Here is an 18542-nt window from a genome sequence, read left to right on the forward strand (position 1 = left end):
GCTTCGTCTGTTTGATTTTGGCAGGATTTGGACTCTATTTTAGTGTAAGATGTAAAATAACAAAAACAGAAAAATTATTGTGTACCTAATAATTGTCCAGTTGTGTTGAGGTATTCAAGTGTCCAACTGTGTTGAGATGTATGTATATGAGTGTCCAACTGTGTGCATTTGAGTGTTCAAATTCGTTGTGAGGTATTTGAGTGTTCAACACTGGTGAGACCTAGTATATCAGTGTCCAACTGCGTTAAGACGTATGAGTGTCCAACTGTGTTGACCAAATTCGTTGTGAGGTATTTCAGTGTGCAACATTATTGAGACGTATATCAGTTTCCAACTGCGTTGTGAGGTATTTAAGTGTCTAAATGCATTACACGGTATTTGACGGTTCAACTGTGTTGAGATGTACGTATATGAGTGTCCAACTGTGTTAGGTATACGGGTGTCCAAATTCGTTGTGAGGTATTTGAGTGTCCAACTGTGTTAGGTATACAGGTGTCCAAATTCGTTGTCAGGTATTTTAGTGTCTAACACTGTTGAGACATATATCAGTGTCCAACTGCGTTGTGAGGTTTTTTATTTGTCTAAATGCGTTACAAGGTATTTGACTGTCCAACTGTGTTGAGATGTACGTATATGAGTGTCCAACTGTGTTAGGTATACAAGTGTCTAAATTTGTTGTCAGGTATTTTAGTGTCTAACACTCTTGAGACATATGTCAGTGTCCAACTGTGTTGTGAGGTATTTGAGTGTTGAACTGTGTTGTGAGGTATTTAGGTATCCAAATGTAAGGTATAACATAATGTGTGGACCTGCGCCATGAGGCATTGTACAAGAAACACACATGCAGTATGAGTTATTCTCTGTGAAGAAATAATGCAGTATGTATCAAATTTCAGCAAATATGTGCAGCGTAAACATGTCAGAAATTGAAAACATAAGTCAGAGTCTGAAAAATATCTCTTCAGTGATATGATCCTGATGTTGAGAGATTTGCATCTAGTGTGTCTTAATGGAAATTGATGAATTGCTCACTGCTTGCTGCACTAAATCGTTGTTACAAGTGTCGGTTATCTGTCGAGCAATCCTCCTCCTCCAGCACCCCGTTTCCCTCCTGTTTTGCTGCACAAATGAGTTAGTGTTCTTGTCAAGAAAAGTTCTCTTCTAGGCCTAGTGATTGATCTTGCTTGGTGTATCACTACGTATATGCAATATGTACAATATGTAAAATAAGAACCACCGCACTCTGCGATCCAGCACTGAAAGACATCACTCATAAATCAGCAATATTCTTTACTCTACTGTTGTTCTCCCTATTATGTTTAATGGTTTTGTGTTTTCTTAACTGTTTTCCATGTACCTTTACCTCACCATGTCAATTCCAAATAAATAAATTCTGCTTAAATGGTGTGTAAAAAAACTAAAAATTTAAAACTAAATATCCACTGTACATTACACCGAACAATTGCTACCAAAATTTGGGTTAAACTGAGACATGAAAACCTCCTAAAGATCCTAAAGATCTAAGAAAATGGTTGCTTTAATTGATGAATAGGTGGGTGAATGGTTTATCATTAATTGATCATTTAATTGATCCGTGAGATGTTTTGATGGATGGATGAGTTAATTATTTCATTGATTGATGGTTGGATGGATGGATGAATGGAAGAAAGGATGGATGGATAGATGGATGGATGGATGATTGAATTATTTAAGGGATGGTTGGATTAATTGATGGACAGATGGATGGATTGATTATTTAATTATATGATGGATGAATTGTACGATGGGTAGATGATTCAGGTGATGGATGGATGGATGGTTTAGGTGATGGATGGGTGATTGAATAGTTTGATGGATGATTGGAAGGATTAATTAATTGATGTACAGGTGTATTAATTGATTGATGATATAACTGATGGATGGTTGGATGGATGGATGGATGGATGCATGGTTGAAGAATGTATGTCTCTGTTTTGTTTGAATTTGTCTATACATAGTTTTCCCTTATGAAGACAAATTGAAGCTCAAAAGCATTCCATCAATGTTCAAGCAGGAAAGAATCCACCCACTGTTAGTCTCTGAAAAGAATCAAAACTTAACACTAAATTTGCTTTACTTTTATTTTATTCAGATCATTCGAGTGTGTGCCAGTGTGATGTTGCTTTTGTTTTCTTTTCAAAAAATGTTAATGAACAACATGCGTCCTGATTTTTATTTAAATTTGTACACCTTTTTTCTCCCTGTGCCCTATGGCGAAGTTATAAAATGCTGCAACTGGAGACTCCATTCATAATTATTGAATATATCCTTATAGAAAAAACATTTTGTTTATTAATAGCCATAGATTATGTGCCTTAGCCATCATACGTCCTTGTAAATTAGCTGTTGCTATAGCAACAATGTATATGTTCTTGTACACATTTACATTTTTGAATACACCATGATAAAGAGATAATAATTTGGATTATTTTGATTATAAACCGTTGTATAACTATTTTTATGGTTCTTCATTCTTCAGGTGTGGTATTTGTTAGGATGGTTGTATTATCTCCAACTGGACAAGCCTGGAAGTACAGAAGACTCTGAAAGCTTGAAAAAATCCTCCAGAATCTACCTTACAAAAGCAAAAAAGGTAATCACACAGACAAAAACATCTGAGGTCATCTTTTTTTTCTTTTTATTCAGCTGATATTTGCACTTTGTAGTGTTATTATTATTTTTATTTTTTTTAACGCACTTTTCTTGGCCTTCTTTCGATTCCTTTGTTTTCACACCGTGGTGAAATGTCTCTCGCGCCGCTGGCAGTCGAGAGACACAGACATGGGTAATGAAAATCAAAAGTTGGGGTGATGGAGAAAAGCAATGAGAGTTTCTAGGGAGAGGTATATAAAGGGAAAGGCTAGTTTATTTTCTTCCTCTTGTTCTCCGTCTTTTCAATTCCTGTAATGGCCTTTTGATGTTATTGGAGTTCAGCTCCCTGTGAAGACACCATGTGCACTCTTCGTCTTTCACATATCCACCCCCCACCCCCTCCTTCCCTTTCTGTTTCTTCGATTGCCTCACTTCCTACGCCTGTACGATCAGTCATGCGCCGTCCTTCGCTCCGTCACTCTGTTTCACCTCGTCTGTCTTTCTAAAGGAGGATTTGCTCCTTTCTTATCCTTGAGCCATATACAATGAATCACTGGCACATACATAGTGTTTCTATGTCCATTTCTAGACTCCTTTCGGTGTAACCGTTTTTTAAGTGACCTACAACTCCTCTGGAAGGCATCCTTCATTTGTTTTGATGAAAAAAAAAAAAAAATAGAGCAACTTTAATAGTGTGCCAAAGCATTGTTAGTCATCCAGCAGTGCAAACTAGAATTGACTTTGAACTCATGACCTTCAGAGAGAAGACCAAATGGCAAAAGTCTTTGCAAAATAAGCAAGGGTTCAGTTAACTTTTTTACCAGAAATAAAATATTAGTGTAACAACAAAATTTGTGGTATGTGCACCTAAGTTGCTTCTGTTTTTATTGATTTTTCTCATATTTTTGATCATATAATTGTTCAATTAGATTGACAAATACACTACATGAATAAAACATATTGGGGCACCTGACTTTCCCAGCCATGTTTGCTTCTTTCTCAGAGTTGCAGGCACACAACCGTATAACATGGCTTTGGATGTGTATCATTCAATATTCCCATTTACTTGAACTCTGAGGGCCAAACCTGTTCCAGCATGAGAATTCCCCTGTGCACAAAGCCTGATTTTTCTTATCTTTTACATAACGTTGTATGTTGTAAGGGTTTTATTCAAAAAATGTATAAAATGACTTGTAGGAACAATGTCTATTAAAGACATACAAGTAACTTTGCAAAAGGTTATGCAGTGGTTTGTGTAATTTTGTGTGTGTGTGTGTGTGTGTGTATGTGTGTGTGCATGTGTGTGTGGGAGGGAGGGCAATTATTTTATTTTCAATCCGATACCAAAAGCTATCAAGACGAGTATCGTCGATATCGAGGCGAAACTTCTTTGAAATATTTTTATGTGAGTGATTTTTAAAGTGTATTTTTCAGAGCAATCATTATTAATATGAAATAAACTGCTAACAATTGATTTGATAATCGATTAATCAGACGATTATTCTTTTCCGAATTTTCTTTAACCGGATAAAAAATTATAATTTAATTACCGTATTTTCCAGACTATAAGCCGCTACTTTTTTTCCACTCTTTGAACCCCGCGGCTTAAACAATGAAGCGGCTAATTTATGGATTTTTCCTGGGTTTTTCCCGGTTTCACAAACTTCAAGCCAAAAAAACTGAGACCCATAACATTAGACCAATGAAATTGCTGAACGGGTTCAGGTGAACCAATGAAACTCTGTATATTAAATCAGATGCGCTCCCACTGAATCGAGCCACACCACATCATACATATGGATGAGGTTCCTCTGACGTTTGACCTGCCGCTTACTCGGACTGTCAAAAGAAAAACTCTGGAGAGAAATAGTTGTGAAAGGAAGGAGGAAGACAGTGAACAATGACTTTCTTGGTAGGCTACTGTTTAGATACAAGCCGTGTAGCAGACACTGTCTTTCGTTAAAGTCTGTGTAAAGTTTATAAGTTTCAGTGTAGAAATAGACAGTGCGGCTTATAGACAGGTGCGGCGTATTTATGTTCAAAACAAAAGTCTTTGTAAAATTTAGTGGGTGCGGCTTATATATGGGTGCACTTTATAGTCCGGAAATTACGGTAGATGTTTTGCCACATATTGAGTTAAAATTTCATAGATTTTGACATTTTATAAAGCTTATAGTAGCTGCTTGTTGAGGAGTGCATGCTGGATTTTTCCTTATGCTGGGTTGTATGCAATGTGAGCTAATTTGTGTAAATCAACATTTGTATTTTTTTAATGATAATTGCACATTGCAAGATGACAACCATGCATAAAAAAATCTTTATAAATTATAATACAACATTGTATTGACAATGTTAGTTAAAAAATGAGTGTGTAAGTTAAAATATGAAATATGTGCATACATGAAATATACAAACATTAAAAACAATCATTTAAACGTATAGTACTGTTACTGAGTCACCACAGAACGAAGTTAGCAAACACACAGTTTACATAATAGCACTTCATTAAACGATATCATTTTCACACGATGAGGATTATATATTGCCTTCATCCGTGACTTGGGATGCTGCCGGTTGACCGTGTACTCTGCCCACACACAACTTTAGTAACAAACTAAAGAATATAAATAATAATAGAAAAAAAGGCACAAAGAATTAACATCATCTGCTTAATTACTAGTAAAGACGTAGCACAGACGCACATAATTTTCTCTCTCTCTTTCTCTCTCTCTCTTCCCCATAGGAATTATTATTCATTCATAAAAATGTCATCTTATCGCACTACTTCATCCCTGTGTATGATTTAATCCACAGCAGGCTGCGCAGCACACGTTTTTAATGCACTCCACTTGACTGTCACAGTCACAGTACTCAGTTAATGGTTATGAGTCAAATTATGGTGATTTTAGTTACTTATACAGTAAAGTGATTATTATGATGATTGTATACGCTTGTGCCTGTAAGCTAGTGAACGCTCTAGAATAAAACACCTTTACATCAGCCTCAAAATCTGTTTTTCTAGTCTGAGAAATGGCCTCAAGTTCCTCCAATGTGCAGGACAGCTAGAGGAAGCGTTCAGAATCATCTATGCTACACAAGGGGTCATACTAGATTGCATTTGTGCAGAAATTTAGATCATTCTGAAGTTTTTATAAGCTTTCAAACTCCATTGTATATTGAACTCAGCAGTGTTCATGGCATACGTACAGTATATTATATATACAGTACAGACCAAAAGTTTGGACACACCTGCTCATTCAAAGAGTTTTCTTTATTTTCATGACTATGAAAATTGTAGAGTCACACTGAAGGCATCAAAACTATGAATTAACACATGTGGAATTATATACATAACAAAAAAGTGAACTAAAAATATGTCATATTGTAGGTTCTTCAAAGTAGGCATCAAGAGAATGCCAAGAGTGTGCAAAGCAGTAATCTAAGCAAAAGGTGGCTACTTTGAAGAACCTACAATATGACATATTTTTAGTTGTTTCACACTTTTTTGTTATGTATATAATTCCACATGTGTTAATTCATAGTTTTGATGCCTTCAGTGTGAATCTACAATTTTCATAGTCATGAAAATAAAGAAAATTCTTTGAATGAGAAGGTGTGTCCAAACTTTTGGTCTGTACTGTATGTATCTTTTCAATTATAATAATGTAATAATAATGTAATGTATAACGTAATCATTTTGGCAGGTAACAATGCCACTTCGTTTAGCATGTATGCGGTATGGTGATATTCATTTTATGTTTCGTTTTTCTTTCTCTCTGTCTTCTTTTTCTTTTTTCTTTTTTTCTTTTCCAGTTCTCTTTTCACCCCTACAGATTCAATGTCTCACCTTGCCTTTGTACCTTCTCTTCCTGTTTCCAAGTTTTTTTTCGCTGCTCTCTCTGTTCTCCGTCACAGTCTGTGGCTCCCGGCGCAGTTCAAATTCAACTTCGGTTGCTATCCGCCATTGATTTTCTGCCTCCTGCTCGACACCGACTTTGAAGTCTCTTTTTTTCAATCTCCATGTCTCGTTTGCTCTCTGGGCAAACGGAGAAATTTGTCGGCATAACTGTTGTGAAATGTGCCAGTAACATGCATGCTGCAAGTGAGCATGATGAGGTCCGTACGTTGGAATCATCTCTTGTGAACTTCACTGGCCTGATAATGCATGTGATATGTGTTGGACAAAATGAAGCATTTATTGTTAGACTTTTAGCAAGTGAGAAGTTAAACAGCTCCATAAAACATGTTTACATGTCTGAAGATAAAAAAGAGACACTCAACGGTTATGTAAATATCTAAATGATTTTGGCCATTAGTCTAGAAATGCTAGAAAAAATGTAAAAATAATAAAAATATAAAAATAAATGTTTTGTTTATTAATAAGACTGCATAATGAAGAAAAACATTTAAATGTTATATACACTACAAATAATGTGCATTTCCTTTATAGAATATTGCTAAGGTTTCTTGAAATTCTTGAATAAGGGTTCTTAAGGTTTCAGGTTACTGGTTAAGATGTTGGATTTCTGGTTAGAAGTTGTGAGCTCAATTCATAAAACTACAAAGCTGACACTACTGGGCCCCTGAGAAAGGCCCTTAACCCTCAACTGCTCAAATTAAATACAGGATTGTATAAATATGATTTGCTCCAGATACTATAATATAGTAAATAATTTGTTTAATGCAAGTTCTTGCAAATATATACATATTATATTCCATTCTATTCTATTTTATTCCATTCCATATTCTATTCTATTCTTTTCTATTCTATTCTATTCTATTCTAATTGATTTCATTCCATTCTAATTCATTCCATTCTATTCTTTTTCGTTCCATTTCATTCCATGTTGTTCTATTCTATTCTATTTCATTTTATTTCATTCTATTCTATTCCATATTATTTTATTTTATTTCATTCCATTCCAATCTTGCTGTTTTCGTAATGAGGACCTATCAAATGCCCCCTTGAATAAGGTTTTTTTAAGGTTTCAGGTTACTGGTTAAGATGTTGGATTTCTGATGAGAAGTTGTGAGCTTAATTCATAAAACTACAAAGCTGACACTACTGTGCCCCTGAGAAAAGCCCTTAACCCTCAACTGCTCAAATTAAATACAGGATTGTATCAATATCATTTGCTCCAGATAATATAATATAGTAAATAATTCGTTTAATGCAAGGTCTTGCAAATATATACATATAGGATATTTTAATATGTATTCTTAGTGTCCATATTCCCCTTACACAGGTTTTTTTATGATCAGTCAGTGCACAGTAACAGAATTTCAAGACTAGGGCTTTGTAATGCTTTAGGGCACAGTGACTGAACAATAGAAGGCGGCCATGTGATGTTTTTACAATCTTCAACTGCCTTGTTTTGGATAACCTGTGCTTTAGCATCAGATTCCTCCTTCTTTTTCTGACTGGAATGAATTCAGATGTGTTGATCTACTGCTGAAAATTTTTTTCTGTGGAAGCTCTAGAGATTTCTGCATCCAAAAATCCTTGGAGAGAAGTTATACTCGAAATACTCGAACCAGCTAGTCTGGCACATGGATCTGCATGATCTTGTGCATTGCATTGCTGCCACATGTTTGGCATATTTGAAAACTTCATTAATGTGCAGGTGTACAGATGTTCTTATTAAAGGCGAGCACATGCTGTTTACCCCGTTTATTTGTTTTTTATCCAGAAAGTTTTCTTAAAAAACTGCAACTTTAATTACTCAAAGTAGACTGTCATTTTTCCTATTAACAATTCTTACAATTTAAAAGTCTAAATAATCATAAACATTATAAAATGATGATAATTATATCAAAATTTTACAATGGCAACACCAAATAAATCAATAAATTAATAAATGAACAAATAAATCAAAACAGTATTAAAAGTAGTAGTAGTAATAATAATAATAATAATAATGATAATAATAATAATAATAATAATAATAATAATAATAATAATAATAGTAACGAAGATCTTAATCTTGTCTTATCATTTTCTCTGCATCTCTAGGAAACACACTGCTTAAGGTTTAAGTGCACACACTCGTTTTAAAAAGAAAGAATGACCAGGAGAACAGGAGAAATCTGTGTTATTAGAATAACTTCCTGTAAACCAGTGTACATGTGGTGCATGACGTTACGGTCAGCTTTGGATCAAGCATCTCCTGCCAAGTAGTCCATCAGTAGAGGAGTGAGAGAGCATGCGATAAAGGAAGGTGCTGAGAGTCAGAGATAAAAGCTTGGACATGGTGATTTAGGGAGGAGACAAGTCAGGGACAAGTCATTGATCATAATCTAATCTAATTGATTGAAGCAGAGAGAGTAGGATGGAAAATGAACACTGAGAAAATATGTTCATTTCAGGCTTGTAGGTGTGATCAGTTATTATTATTATTAAAAATGCCTAAAGGAGTTTTTAGGATATAAAGGAAATAGTATCACCGCTAACATGTTCCTAACATGGGCACTTGGTGGTGGCTCTGGCTGGCTCTGGGATTGGCTTGACCACGCTTGGGCCCTTGAGCAAGGCCCTTAACCCTCTGTGCTCCAGGGGTGCTGTATTGTGGCTGACCCTGTGCTCTGAGAACTTCACTGAGCAGTAATGTATATGTGACAAATAAAGGCTATTATTCTTCTAAACAATATGCTACCGCCATATTCACTACAGTGTACTGAAGCACAGCCTTATTTTAATCTCCAAACTAAACAGCATTGCTGCATTTGCGGTCATTCAAAACTATGACAAATTGTTTAAACCTGCTGTTCTCAAAGAGCTCAGTGAAATGCTGCCATCAGATCAATGTTATTTCCTTTTATAGGTCTTAAGATCAATTTCAACCGCTACAAATTCTAACAGAGAAGTGTTTATGTATTTTTATTACAAACTAGAACTTGACATAAATCTTTTCATCTTTTCATATAAACAATATGCCTAACACAGAGAGAAAGGCACAAAGAGAAAAAGCAGAAATCCCCAGCCATTTTCCGAAATCCATCCCTACAACATGATACCGCCACCACCATGCTTCACGGTCTGGATGGCATAAATGTAACGCTTTGTGCCAAGGCCCAAAGGAGCAGTTTTGGTGTCATCCGGCCAGAGAAACTTTTCACACACAGTTTTTTTTCTTTCACAGTCTCTAAATGTCATTTCATTTCTTTTTTTCTTTTTTTTTACCTTAATAATATTTTTTTCCTTTTTTTTTCCCACTTCCATACAGCAGCCCAGCACAGTAAACAATAATAATGATGCAGTAATGGTTTAGATATGCAGATGTACACTAGTACAAAAGAAACTATTAAATCAAAAACGTTCAAATATATTGTAAAAAGATTTTTTAATATAATTCATATATCAGGTTCATTACTATTAATACATTGTTCTGCTGCGCTTGTATGTCATTTAATGCTGTCTTCTTTGAAAATTGTACCACTTTTATTTTGAAAGCACTCGCTGTCTCACACACACACACACACACACACACACACACGCCTTTTGCTAAATCTGTAATGCCTTTATGTAAATCAACCCAGACACTAAATAAGTATAAAACTTTAATAAAACAGGCTGTATGTGGAGATAGATCCAAGAGTGTACACTCTGATAGCATGCATACACAAAACATCATCTCCTTATATACATGACAGAATTATACTTGTAAAGTACCAAGCTCTCTCTCTATCTAGCTTATTTCTATCCGTATATTAATATCACCTATATTTAGAAAGGCATCAATGTCTGCAAAAAATAAATGTAATGAAATTGATGTGAAAATTGCAAAACGTAAATCACAAATTGCCTCATGAGTGCTTAGAATGTGGGAATTATGATAATTTGTTTTTGTTTGTTTATTTATTTAATACTGTTTTTCTATTCCACCCACTTGTTCTAAATCCACGGCAAACCCTTTCACTGACCTTCTCCTGTCAGAGAGAATTAGGGCGTGCAAAGTGAACAAAGGCTCCCATTACTCAATTGGACACAGTAAGGTATCGCGACTATAGCAACGGCTAAATGAAGTGTGTCCGATTTAAAGCATTGACTACAGATTTACACATGCATTCTAACCCCAAGGTCATCTGTACTCTGTGTACACCTTTATATATAAATAATTTATTTATTACTATCCTGGTGAGAACTGTCGAATAACGCAAGTAGTTATACAGCAGATTTACCATATTTGTACATTTAAACAATAGCCAGAAACTTTTCCGCTTTTATTTATTTTCATTTAATTTCATTTGAATTTAAAATATTATTCCATCATATTTATTTTTAATGATTTGACTTATTTAATTATGTTCTATTCTTGCCATTTTAAATGCATATACACACACGTTTATAAAAAAAAAAAGGAAAGAACAGGAAAACAGGATAAATCTGAATCTTCCTAGCATAGCTTTAAGGGAGAGATGGTGCATTATCACATTACGATCATTATGGTCGGCTTTAGATCAAGAATCTCCTGCCAAATAGTCCATCAGGGGGAAAGAGCATGTATTCCATTCCATTCTATTCCATTCCATATTATTCTATTCTATTCCATTCCATTCCATTCCATTCCATATTATTCTATTCTATTTTATTCTATTCTATTCTATTCCAGTTTATTCTATTCTATTCTATTCTATTCTATTCTATTCCATTCCATTCTATTCTATTCTATTCTATTCTATTCCATTCCATTCCATTCCATATTATTCTATTCTATTTTATTCTATTCCATTCCATTCCATATTATTCTATTCTATTCTATTCCATTCCATTCCATTCCATTCCATTCTATTTTATTCTATTCCATTCCATTCTATTCCATTCCATTCCATTCCATTCTATTCCATTCCATTCCATTCCATTCCATTCCATTCCATTCCATTCCATTCTATTCTATTCTATTCTATTCTATTCTATTCTATTCTATTCTACAGACACACAAAGCTGTTTGTAGTTTAAATCCACATGTTTAAAGAGATAAAATATTTGCAGGAGCCATTAGTAAGTCGCTCTGTAACGCACTTATTACAGCTATAATGTAGTATCTAGCCTGGGCCTGCAGACTAATAAAACTGGCTGAGGAATTAACAGCAGAGACATTTAGCTTTAATTTTTCGGCAATTTGCTTCAAGCTGCTTACATTACAAAAATATTTGTTCTTTGTTAGATGAATCTTTTTGGCTCTGGTTCGGGCTTCATCTCTCTCTCTCTCTCTCTCTCTCTCGCTCTCTCTCTCGCTCTCTCTCTGCTAATTCAATTTAACACTAAATGTCAGCAAATGTTGCTTTCTGTATTCTATTAACCCTTTATGTTCAGATGTGCGAGAAAAGCTTTTTGAAGTCGGCCGAACCTTGAGTGTGTTTGTGCGTGGGCTGGCTGTCTCTGTGGATAATTACACATTTAAATTCACAGTATGAGGCTTTATGATCGCTGAATTTTCCTTTGGCCTTAGGGCCTTGTGTGTACATGTGCGTGTGTGTGAGCGAGTGAAGCCGTTTTTGAGGATTAATAATAATAATACATAGAAGTTTAAAGCTTGTATGGAAATTTTGACAAAAACAGGCAATGACTTCATTTGATAAGATACATTAAACATTACGGGGGGGACTGTAAAATTAGTAACTGTTGGGAGCTTGTTGGTGTCATATGGTCTGTTTTGACCAGTTCAGAAACTTCCTGGAATTTTCATACACATTGTTGTCTAGAGTTGACAAAGAATGTCTTTTATAATGTGTCCCTTATATCAGTTTTATATATATATATATATATATATACAGTACTCCCTGTTTATCGTGGTGGTTACGTTCCAAAACTTCATTTTATAATTAATTATTATATTTTTATTAATACATTTTATGATTCCACCATAATAAATTATAATTTATTATTCCAACATATTCCCTATACGTTTTTTGGTCTATCCACGAGAGACCGGAAAAATCAGGCAAAGAAATTCGTAATGTGGCAAATGCAATTCCATGATAAACCGCGGGCGCCAGATTCGAACCGCGGTAAAGTGTGGAATTACTATATATATAGTTACCATTCAGTAGAACCATTGTGAGCAGAAAAGCACCTTGGAACATGCAATGAGGCAGATGAGCGAGAACAGCAGATGAGTTTTTACTTCTGACCAGGTGTGTGTATGTGTGTGTATGAGTTTGAGCGATGACCTGGGTGTTCAGTGTAGCTCCATTCTGGCAAACTCGAAGCCTTATCCATTATTTAATCTTGGTAATGAGAGACGCTGTGACTGTTGCCTCGATGTCTGCAGTTGCTTATGATTGATCAGTGGAGAGTGTCTTTATGATCGTTTTATTACTCTGCAGTATGGCACTCCCATTCATCACTGGACTGTATAAATCATGTGTTTGATCTTAAAGGCTAATTGGTCGTAACTCTTTTAGCCAGTTTTGCTGTGCATCAGATTATTGTGAAATGTTCTGTTTTTAGTATTTTTTATTTTGTGTGTGTGTGTGTGTGTGTGTGTGTGTGTGTGTGTGTGTGTGTGTGTGTGCTGAATTTCTTACTCTGTCACCTCTTAATTATTTTTGTACTTGTAAATTATGTTTTTTTACCATCTCAACACAAAACGCTCTAAGAGGACACACTAGGGAAAATCGGTATACCCTGTATTTTGGCAGCAACTTGATGTGGAACCAAATTCATTAGTGCTGTGAAATGTGTGTGTTACTAAGAAAGTGGAGCAAAGGGACATATGGAATTATATTTGTGCCAAAAGCATTGAATGTAACAACATTCTAAACATGCAGAGCCAGTGAACTTGTTAGCAAAAACGTTTTTTTTAACTTTTTGTCAATCATGGTCTATCTATGCACAATACTTGCATACGCCTCTTGGTAGGGGGCTTTTCAACGGTGCGTGACTCTGATTGGTTAGTGGTGGTACTCTTTATTAAATTACCGCCATCCAGATCTCATGCCACAAATCTCTGTTTTTATTGGAAGTTCAATTAAGTGGTTATTCATTAATTCATTTTCATTTATGGCACTTGTAGACGTAGCAATTCCGATGCTGGTTTATTATTTGGCTTAATACCTTCAATCTAAAACTTTGAGCTACATTAGCTCATCTGTTGGACACACAGGCCTTCGCTCACCATCATTGAGCCTTGGCTGCCCATGACCCTGTTCCTGGTTTACTGCTGTTCCTTCCTTGGAACACTTTTTATAGATACTGACCACTGCAGACCAGAAACACAACACAAGAGCTGCAGTTTTGGAGATGCTCTGACCCAGTCGTCTAGACGTCACAATTTGGCCGTCGTCAAACTCGCCTCAATTCCTTACGCTCGCCCATTTTTCCTGCTTCTAACACATTAAATTTGTGGAGAAAATGTTCACTTGCTGCCTCATATATATTTCACGCACAAACAAGTGCCATGATGAAGAGATAATCAGAGATAATAAAAAGTTGTTCATGCTCATAATGTTGTAATGTTATGCCTGATTGGAGTTAGGTCTTCAGAAGTCAGCTGTTCTGACATCAAGTGGAAGTTCATTCCACCACCTACTGTGCCAGAATGTACAACATTCTGAAAACATGTCTTCCTTGCACCCTAACAGTAAGAACAACAGTGGTTGGTGTTAATGAGAATTCAGGAGTCATATGAGTCCTGAGTTACTTTTTCATAAGTTAGTTAGTTTTTTAAAAGTACAAACAATATACAAACAATACAGAGTACTAGAACGCTCTCAAAATGTGTTCAGCCTTCAGCAGTACAGGTCTCTAGCCTGAAGCAGAACGCACGACGCAAACGAGTGCTGCTCAGGACAAGATTTGACGGGTGAATGTGGGTGCGGGCGGTAAAATACTCGTGTGTTCCGGTTGCGGGTGAATGTGTGTGTGTGTGTGTGTGTGTGTGTGTGTGTGTGTGTGTGTGTGTGTATGTATTTTTTTTTTAGAAATTACTAACAACAAATATTATAACAAATATACATTTTTTTTTATTTATATTCAAAAGGGAAGCACGTGAAACAAAAAAAAGCTGAGTAGCGAGAAGAAGCAGTCACTGCATTGAAAATAAAACTACTTTTTTACCTTCAGGCTTTTGTGGGCAGAAGGAAAATAAGTTTTTCTACAGGAGAAGGCAGGACTAAAAAAAATCCGTACCCGTGCAGGTCCCTACTTCAGGCCCTGATGATACGCTTTCGTCCTGATAGAAGTTCCTGGTTGACAAACCCCCATATACTGGCCACAACAGCTCACGATACTCTGATGTAGATGAAAATAATGTAAACCTAAAGCGGTGGGTTGACGGTGACCAGATTTCAACCTAGTTGTACCTCTATTGAAGATATTTGGAGTGTCATTTCAAAGCACCAACTGATGAAATATCTTGGGAAGAACACTTGATGAACATTAGGATTCCATAGACTTCCAGAATCTATGCCAGTATGGTGTCTGGTGATGAACATACTGATCAAAATAATCTCTCTGTGTGTGTTCCAGCTCTACACGAAGCTGCATTGTGAGGATGCGCCCATGTTGGAGCACACCGAGCAGCTCTTACAAGAACTTGGAGGAGAATTAGTCGCCGAAGACGATGGGGACGAAGCCGGGCCCTCGATTGACGACATCGGAGATGACTTTATTCAGTGCAGTGAGGATGAGGATAACGATGAAGATGATGATGATGAATCCATGGAGCACTGAATGAGTGCAAATCTATAATTTAACTCCTGTCTCTTGTTCCTTTCTACTTTGTATTCTGTTGTGTCCAGTTTTAAATCCTGGTTTCGCAGACAATTTCGGCAACCGTTCGTTTGTCCCGTCATCTTTAAAGAAGAAGGTACAGAAGAAAGAAAGGAAAGAATGGATATATTTTTATCCAGACATGTCAAGTTTCTTGAAAGAAAAAAAGAGAGCGAGGACAATAAAAGTGTTATCTGTTGACATTTCTTATCACATGGTGACTTTATTCATCATTTTGTAATCCTGATTATACATATTTTCATGGTGGGATGTATGCAGTGGATCAGAAATGCCACCAGGGATTAAAAATGGTTTTTAAATCAGATGCTACTCTCGTGTTTTTCTTTTCAGAAGTGTCTATCAGGCTAATAATGAAAATAGTCTCTGTTAATCAAATATACTGTATCATTATTACAATCTTTTATCTGATTGCAATCTTTTATCTGATGCATATGATGCCATTATTTGTCAAACAAATGCTAATTCCCTTCCAAATTAATCTATTTTAATTGAAGGCAGCAAAAAGAGGGGATAAAAGTGCAGCAAGATCCCAAGACATAAAAGGACGAGTTCTATTTAGTATAACACAAGTCTTATTAATTTAATACCGTTTGCTGTTTTATACAATAGACACTCACAAAGTGGCTTTACACCAGTCAACATTTAATTCCCTTAAGGGCATGCCAAAGAAAATGTTACTGTACATACCACAAAAACAGCAGTGAAATGTTCTGGACATGAAATTGAATACAAAATAAAAAGGATAAGTGTAGAATAGAGGAATAAATTATATGGTAAAATAATTTACCATATAATATAATACAATAAAATGGAATAGAATTTAGTTAGTAAAATTTATACATGGTATAGGGACAAAAAGTTTGCAGACAACTGAGTATAAGATTTGTATGTGTTTTTTTTAAACATATTAGACCCTGTTTAATGTTATAAAAATCTCCACTCTTCTGAAATGTTCCACTAGATTTTGCAGTGTGCTTGTGGAGATTTTGGCTCATTCATCCACAAGGGTGTTTGTAGGGGGGGGGTTCTGTCTGCACACAAAGCAAAGTCCATGAAGAACTGGTTTTCATGGGTTAGAGTGGATTTTTAATTGTGTGCTATAGAGCTCTGACCTCAAGCCTATTGAACACCTTTGAGATGAATTGAAACACTGACTGCATCCTCAAACTACATCACTCTACATCCTAACAGCAAATGAGGACTAAATGTAATATTGGATGTTTATAAAGTACATACAATTTCTATTTTCAGGTGCCCAGAAACTTTTATCCATATATTTGTCCATATATATAAATATATATATATAATTCGAAGCACTGTTCTTTACCATGGAATGAATTGAATCTTAAAGCAAATGTGATACAGGGAGTTGGGAAAAAAAATTGTGTGCTTTACTGAAAGCCCGTATTTGCATTACTTCATTATTGCCTCATTATCATGCTGAGCTCTCTCAAGGTCCAAGTCCTCTGTCCTGTCCTCAGCATGGTTATTCTTTCTTTGCAATATAAAAGCTATTACTGAGGCTAGACTGTATGACTCATTTAAGTTCCCAATTAATTGCTGGCTGGTGAAGCCAACCCTTCTTTTGTTACTGAAAATACAATCCATAGTATTGTATAGTATATACAGGTGCATCTCAATAAATTAGAATATCATTAAAAAGTTTATTTCTTTTAGTAATTTTATACAAAAAGTGAAACTCGTATATTATATAGATTCATGACACACAGACTGATATTTCGTGTTCATTTTTTTATTTTGATGATTATGGCTTACAGCTAATGAAAACCCAACATTCAGTATCTGAGAAAATTAGAATATTGTGAAAAACCTAAATATTGGAGACTCGTGATGTCACACTCTAATCTGCTCATTAAATCCAAACACCTGCAAAGGTTGAGCCTTTAAATGGTGTCTCAGTCTGGTTCACGCTCCAAAATCATGGGGGAAGACTGCTGACTTGACAGTTGTCCAGATGATGATCATTGACTCCCTGCACATGGAGGGTAAGACACAAAAGGTAATCGCTAAAGAAGCTGCTGTTCACAGAGTGCTGTATACAAGCACATTAATGGAAAGTTGAATGGTAGTAAAAAATGTGGTAGAAAAAGGTGAAATGAAACCCATTCAAGAATTTGGGAAAGATTCACAAAGAGTGGATTGCAGCTGGAGTCAGTGCTTCAAGCCACCACACACAGACGTATTCATGAGCTACAACTGACGCATTCCCTGTGTCAAGCCACTCCTGAATCAGAGACAACGTCAGAGGTGTCTTACCTGGGCAAAGGACAAAAAGGACTGGACTGTTGCTCAGTGGGCCAAGGTTGTCTTTTCAGATGAAAGGAAAGAAAATTTAGCATTTCATTTGGAATAAAAGTCACAGAGTCTGGAGGAAGAAAGGAGAGGCACAGAATCCAAGTTGCTTGAGGTCTAGTGTAAAGTTTGTACAGTCAGTGGTGGTTTGGGGAGTCATGTCATCTACTGGTGTTGGTCCACTGTGTTTTATCAAGTCCAAGGTCAGTACAGCTGTCTACCAGGAAGTTTTAGAGCACTTCATGCTTTCCTAAGCTGACCAGCTTTATGGAGATGCTCATTTCATTTTCCAGGAGGATTTGGCACCTGCCCACACTGCCAAAAGATGGTTAAATGACCATGGTGTTGGTGTGCTTGACTGGCCAGCAAACTTGGAACCTGAACCCCATAAAGAATCTATGGTGTATTGTCAAGAGCAAAATGAGAAACAAGAAACCAAAAAGAAAAATGAGCAAATGAGCTGAAGGCCACTGTCAAAGAACCCTGGGCTTCCATACCGCATACTCAGCAGTGCCACAGACTGTTCACCTCCATGCCACACCGAATTAGGGCAGTAATTAAAGCAAAAGAAGCCCCTACCAAATTCACTACAAAAGTTTTTTTAATTGGTCTTATAAAGTTTTCTAATTTCTAAGATGGGTTTTTGTTAAATGTGAGCCAAAATCATCACAATTAAAAGAAATAAACACTTGAAAGATATCAGTCTGTGTGTGATGAATCTATGTAATATACAAGTTTTACTTCTTTTTGTATTGAATTACTAAAATAAATCCACTTTTTAATGATGTTCTAATTAATTAAGATGCACCTGTAATATGGTAAAGCCTTTTTTAGCGATGATTAGGCTATTTTGTTTTTTCATGCC

General features: G+C 35.9%; 1 protein-coding gene across 1 annotated transcript in view; it reads left to right on the forward strand.

Annotated features, from left to right (window-relative positions):
- The window catches only part of si:dkey-12j5.1 (probable assembly chaperone of rpl4), a 74444-nt gene extending 58778 nt beyond the window's left edge, over positions 1 to 15666 (forward strand). Inside the window, exons 10-11 of the mRNA XM_046877270.1 lie at positions 2519 to 2632; positions 15101 to 15666. Coding sequence (XP_046733226.1) covers positions 2519 to 2632; positions 15101 to 15304 — 318 coding nt within the window. The 3' untranslated portion in view covers positions 15305 to 15666. The remainder of the gene's footprint in view (positions 1 to 2518; positions 2633 to 15100) is intronic.
- Positions 15667 to 18542: the final 2876 nt, after the last annotated feature.

Source organism: Silurus meridionalis, chromosome 21 (genome assembly GCF_014805685.1).
Source record: "Silurus meridionalis isolate SWU-2019-XX chromosome 21, ASM1480568v1, whole genome shotgun sequence".
Lineage (NCBI taxonomy): Eukaryota > Metazoa > Chordata > Actinopteri > Siluriformes > Siluridae > Silurus > Silurus meridionalis.